General features: G+C 35.1%; 1 protein-coding gene across 1 annotated transcript in view; it reads right to left on the bottom strand.

Annotated features, from left to right (window-relative positions):
• Positions 1-6,405, bottom strand: part of AHCTF1 (AT hook containing transcription factor 1) — a 93,339-nt gene that overhangs the window by 35,326 nt on the left and 51,608 nt on the right. The window contains exons 22-24 of the mRNA XM_012644341.1: positions 1,300-1,444; positions 1,091-1,222; positions 215-365 (exon numbers count right to left, since the gene is read on the bottom strand). Coding sequence (XP_012499795.1) covers positions 215-365; positions 1,091-1,222; positions 1,300-1,444 — 428 coding nt within the window. The remainder of the gene's footprint in view (positions 1-214; positions 366-1,090; positions 1,223-1,299; positions 1,445-6,405) is intronic.

Consider the following 6,405-nt stretch of genomic DNA (forward strand, 5'->3'; position numbering starts at 1 on the left):
TATGTACTGAGAAAGCAAAAAATCAGAAGACTTGCTTTATTGTGATATTCACTTCATTGTGGTGGTCTGGAGCTGAACTCACAAAATCTCCAAGGGATCCCTGTATGTATCAGCAAAAGTGAGCTAAATTTAAGATAATGGTGGTTTCAGAAAAGTAATCATTCAGTATCTTTTCTAGTCCAGTAGTTTATGATATCCTTCAATGAAATCTTACCTTCTCGAAAAACTGATGATATTTTAAGATGGTAAGGCTTAGCTCGTTCAACGGCTAATTTTCGGTGGACTCTAGGAAGGATTTTTCCATATTGGTCTAATATAGAATTTCGAGCCACTGATCTCTCCCTCAAACGAGGATCACGATCATTCTATTGAACATATCATAATTGGCAAAAATTTAATCTTCAAAATGTTAGGTGCTATAGTTATATATTTACCATTTAAGATAAAATTATAAATATCCAAAAACATCTTCCTCCTATCTACATATCCATTTTTTCCAAATCAAGGACTACATACACATACCTAATTGCTTTATCAATCTTTACCCATCAATAAATTCCAAATCTGTTACCAAGTCTTGATTCTTTACTATTAAAACAATGGTTATTAAAAACAATGGTTATCATTTATTAAGCATCCACATGTGTTAGGCAACATGCTACTTTACATACACCCCTGTTCATTCTCACGTGATATTAACCATTTTACAGGTGGGGGAGACCAACGCTCAGAGTATGTCCCAAGCACATAGCAAAGTAAGAATTTGTCTGACCCTTGATGTCCAATGTTTTTTGTACTATTTCACTTACTGCTATCTTTTACCTCTTTCTATTTTCCGAGTGAAATGGTTAGTCTGGCAAGATTACAGGCAGACATCAGAATACAAAGGGCATATATAAAAGAATTCGATAAGTAATAATACCCTGTTCCCAATTCTGTTACAAAGATTGAGTAGAGGATTCTCCAAGTTCAAGGTAATGTAAGGCACAGTGGTTACCAAACTGCAAGCTGTTACATAATAAACAAACCACAAAAGTCTGCAGTTTTCCTTATTCTCTTGTCCCCCACAATAAAACAACTTTAATCATACCATAAGATTAATCTTCAGAGTTTGGTTCAGCTTCAAGGCAGGGACATAATTGGCACGCTGCAAATGATGAACTAAAAGGAATTCATGATTCTGAACACTGGCACTGGACTGCAAAAACTTCACTAAACATTCCTAAAAAGAACAAAATACATTTAGAGACTATCGATTTATCCTGAATTTCTGACAACTTTACATTGATAAGTAATTACCTGCTCAGTGTCTGTAAATGGTAACTTCAGTAAATCCTCCATTAAGCCCATTTCCTGACAGACTTCATATGTGTGCTTCAGTAACTCCTCTATATTCAACCTATTAGAATGTTGCCGCAATAAACTCCAAGCCTCAGTCATGCACCTGAAATCATTATTTATCAAAGTTTAGTTTTAGAAAAGCGATTTACATGTTCACAAGTAATCTACTTATAGAATCTCAAAGATACTTTATACATGTAATTTAAAAGTACTTGAAAAATTTATTGAATACTAAGTACTGCATAATGAATCTTGTTAATGTCAATAAGACATCTTTGAAGAATTTTATGCTGCTCTTTAAGTGTAAAAAAAAAAAAAAAAAAAAAAGCAAAGTAAGTGCACAGAAGTTCAAAGAGGACAAAAAACTAACGTGGCCTGGACAGAAGTGAAAGATTTGATATGGTGTGACAGAGGCTTTTAAGGAAGTGACACTCAGAAGAGTGGAAAAGAGTACGAGTGAAGATCTACAGGTGGAAACAAACATATTGTGTTTATGGGGAGGGGAAGAGTATAGCTTAGTGGATGATTTTGACTGATTTGCAGTAAGATCTGATTGGAGAACTTGGGGTCAAATTTGACCATCTCAGACTCTATGTGGAGGTGCTGAGAGGTCCCTCTGTGGGCAGTAAGACTATTTAAATGAAGCAGTGTTTCTTACACAGAAGTCACTCAAAATCAGGTGTGGATTCAGAGAACTTAAGAAAAAAAAAAAAAAAGCCAGTGTTCAACTCATACACCACCGACAGGATCATCTTGGAGGTTCACTCAAGTGTATCTACACACACAAAAATTACACATAGGCTACGACTCAACAATCCCAATTCAAGGAATATAATCTACAAAAATACCAGAAAAAATGCATAAAGATTTATGTTTAAGACTATACAGTGATATAATGGATTGTTATGTAGCCCAATATGAGGCAGACATATATTGACTTAAAATTATGATACATTGTTTAAAAACCAAGTTCAAAACTATGTGAATAACGATAATTGTAAAAATTAACAAGCAAATGCTTATATATTTATTTAAGTAGATAAAGTTCTGAAAGATATACACTAAGATTGACAATGATTAATCTGGCAGTTAAAAATTTTGGAGAGGCTGACAACTTTCAAGACAGAAGGGAGGCAGAATAAAAAATGGCAAGTAGGCCGGGCGCGGTGGCTCAGGCCCGTAATCCTAGCACTCTGGGAGGCCGAGGCGGGCGGACTGTTTGAGCTCAGGATTTCGAGACCAGCCTGAGCAAGAGCGAGACCCCCGTCTCTCCTAAAACTAGAAAAAAATTAGCCAAACAACCAAAAATAGAAAAAATTAGCCAGGCATGCTGGTGCATGCCTGTAGTCCCAGCTACCTGGGGGCTGAGGCAGAAGGATTGCTTGAGCCCAGGAGTTTGAGGTTGCTGTGAGCTAGGCTGATGCCACGGCACTCTAGCCCAGGCAAGAGAGTAAGACTCTGTCTCAAAAAAAAAATAAAATATTACATAAAAGACATAAAAGTTATTTTAGTAAGGAATGTATGGGGGCTCTTGGCAATACAGCAGAGAAGATAGCCTGAAAAACTCTCCTGTGACAAACTCTAAAAACGCCAGGCTGAAGATAATGTTTTGAAATGCACGGTGGAGACCACAATGAAAAAAAGCAATTCCAGAGAGGTAAACAAGCAACTCCTGATTTCTAGTAAAATCTTTTAGCAGAATAAAAGTAAAATGACTAGGAAAAGGCATAGAGGGTATAAATAACAGAATATTGGTGTAGTTACATTAATAATTACTCATGATAAAGATTATTATATAATAATAAATGGTTAAAGTCATCTAAAAAAGATTTAAACACTTATTTACCTAATATTCAAAATACAAAAAGCTGGCCCAGTATTACAAGGAACTGACACATCCACCGTTAGAGTAGGTTACCATACTTTTCTTAATGACTTATTAAACAGACCAGGAAAAATAACTATTAAGGAGACAGAAAGATTAAAACCTTGCAATGGCCTGGTATGGTAGCTAGCACCTGTAATAACAGCACTTTGGGGAGCTGAGGTGGGAGGATTGCTTGAGGCCAGGAGTTAGAGAGCAGCCTGGGAAACACTGAACAGATCCCATCACTACTTAAAAAAAGAAAAAGAAAAAGAAAAAAGAACCACGCAATGAGCAAACTTAATCTTTTGGAGAAATATATTTGACACTTCACCTAATAAATGGAGTATACACTGACTATTTACTAGCGGGTAAATCAAGTCTTACCAAGTTTTAAAGGACAGGTACCACATGGATCACATTATGTGATCACAATACAATTAAGTTAGAAAACAATAAGATGATAATTTTTATATCCTGTATTTATAAATTAAACTTCTAAATAATAGAGAAAAGAAAAAATCATAATGAGAATTAAAATATTTAGAACAGAATGATAATTAAATCTGTGGGATGCTGAAGTAATATGTAAAACATTTTGATTATTTTTATGTAAGTAAAGAAAAAGACTAAAAATGAGATAATCATCCAACTTGAGTTAAAAAGTACAGCAGAATAAACTCACATAAAGTAGAAAGAAGAAAAGAATGAAGACAGTAATTATGCCTATACAAAAGGGTTTTCCAGCTCTTTTATACATTTATGATACTAAGACTGAATAATCAATGGTAACAGCTCAGTATCATAAGCCTTTATCTACCTCAAGTCTATCACTGTATAGTGCATTACGGTTAATTTGCAAGCACAACTGCTAAGCCATAGTTATGATGCTATGTCCATAAAACGGCTCATAAAATTGAAAAGCTACCAGTGTAAAATTGTTAAAGAAGCAGAAAAGATAATCTTAATAATAAAGAAGAGGTGGTAGAGGCTAGAGTCAGGTTAGAAGGTTTAATAAATGATGACAATGATGGTTGATTTCTTAAAAAAATCAATCACTACCACTATTTATTAGTAATTTACCACCTGCCAGCAACTGTAACAATTCTTGTGCCATTTAACCCTCAAAATATTGCAAAGTGGGCCTTATTAATCCCATTTTACAAATGAGAAAACTCAGGTTCACAGAGGATAATTAAACTGTTTTTGATCATATTTTAGAAAGTGGTACAGTTTAAGTTTAAATTCAAGTCTATTTGAGTCCAAATACTGTGGTCTTAACATCTTTGCTACACTCTGGCTGTTCCAATAACCTTATTTGTAAGGGTACAAATTAACAAACAATATCACTAACAAATTAACAGTTCAAAAACAGAGCAACACTTCACTTATCTTGTAGAGGATGAGTCTGGGGAGGGATTAGTATTCTGATGGTTGAAATATTAATACTTTTCCAGCCATTTAAACTATCATTATGCAGTCACAACATCTGAGTGTTAGACCACACGACGTAGCCTAATCTATTAGTTCAAATTTCCCAAACAGCCTCTATCCATGGTTCATGCATATATTGATTAATCACTCCGCTGGATTAGAGATGTAGGTATTTGGAGAAATTAGGTGATTATGTACTGACCGCAGGACATACCCAGGAACTTTGTTTTCTTGAGTAAGTCCCTGTTTTCTTGTCAGCTTGTTTTCTTGTCATTTGCTTCTTTCTAATAAAAGTGGAGTCTAAATTATGCTGCTACATGATCTCCTGGGCAATGAAACATGGCTGCCTTTTCCAAAATTATCAGTTCAAAAATAAAAGCAGCTTTCTCCTAAGGTGGTTTCTTCCTTTCAATAAAAACTATCACCTTCACTGTCTTAACAGTGTTCTCTGACTTTATAGCAAAACTTAAGTCATTCTCTATTTACAGGACCAGTAATTATTTTTAACAGTTCCTGAATCTGAACACGAGCTATCTCACAAATGGCATTTTGAGTGATTATTTGTTTTTATTTCTGCACTTAACAATGTGCTAGTTTTCTAGGACTAGATAATTGAGGTTTTACTCTCTTTAAGAGAAATAACATTTAGAAATTAAATTATTGAGTGTTTGTCTACCATATGGCTAAAAGAGAGGAACTGAGAACCTAGCAAATCAGAGAAACATGCTAGGGATGAATCAAAGGAGGATAATGGAATCAAAAAAAGGAAAAATCAGCAATCTTTCAAAGGTGTTTTTTTCCAAGGTTCCAACATCTGCTTTTCTGATATAAACAATAATGACCAAGTGCCAACTCTTTAAAGTCACTAAGGAGAAGCTATACGCAACTGAAAAAAATTTACATGCTGGCTGTCTACCCAGTACCAGAACTCTTAACCCGTTAATTCAACAGTTATCACATTTAGCTTCTTTAAATTTCTTTTTTTTTTTTTTTTTACAGTGAAGCTTATTGAAACTACAATTTTAATCTCATAAAAAATTTGATTCAGTGTTGATTCTACATTAAACTAGCTAAACACTTTTGCTAAGCCAGATTATTTCAACAAGTACTTCCCAATTCATTACTTACAACGAGGTAAAATGACTAATTTCTAAAAATGTAATTATTGACCAATAAAAGTTGTATAAAATAAAGTTACAGCCCGAGAAATACAACAATTACAGCAATATGTGTATTGCTATTTTTTAAATATTTTTAGAGTATTGCTCTGTTGCCCAAACCAGAGTATAGTGACATGATCATAGCTCAACTGCAGCCTCAAACTCCTGGGCTCAAGCAATCCCCTTACATTGGCCTCCTAAAGTGCTGGGATTACAGGCTTGAGCCACCACCCCCAGCCTGTATTGCTATAATATAAATGGCAAATATACTTATTAGAGAACATTAAACTACTACGTTAAGACATGAAATCTGATACTTTCTTAAATCATTTAAACATATCATTTGGCTGGCCATGGTGGCTCATGCCTATAACCCCATCACTTTGGGAGGCCAAGGCAGGAGGATTGCATGAGGCCAGGAGTTGGCAACAAGCCTGGGAAACATAGTTAAGACTCTGCCTCTATCCAAAAAAAAAAAAAAATTAGCTGGGCATGGTTGCATATGCCTGTAAGCCTAGCCGTACTAGGGAGGCAGAGGCAGGTGGGTCGCTTCAGCCCAGGAGTTTGAGATTACAATGAGCTATGATTGCACCACTGCACTCCAGC

The sequence above is a fragment of the Propithecus coquereli genome, unplaced genomic scaffold, assembly GCF_000956105.1.
Source record: "Propithecus coquereli isolate 6110/MARCELLA unplaced genomic scaffold, Pcoq_1.0 Scaffold210, whole genome shotgun sequence".
Classification (NCBI taxonomy): Eukaryota; Metazoa; Chordata; class Mammalia; order Primates; family Indriidae; genus Propithecus; species Propithecus coquereli.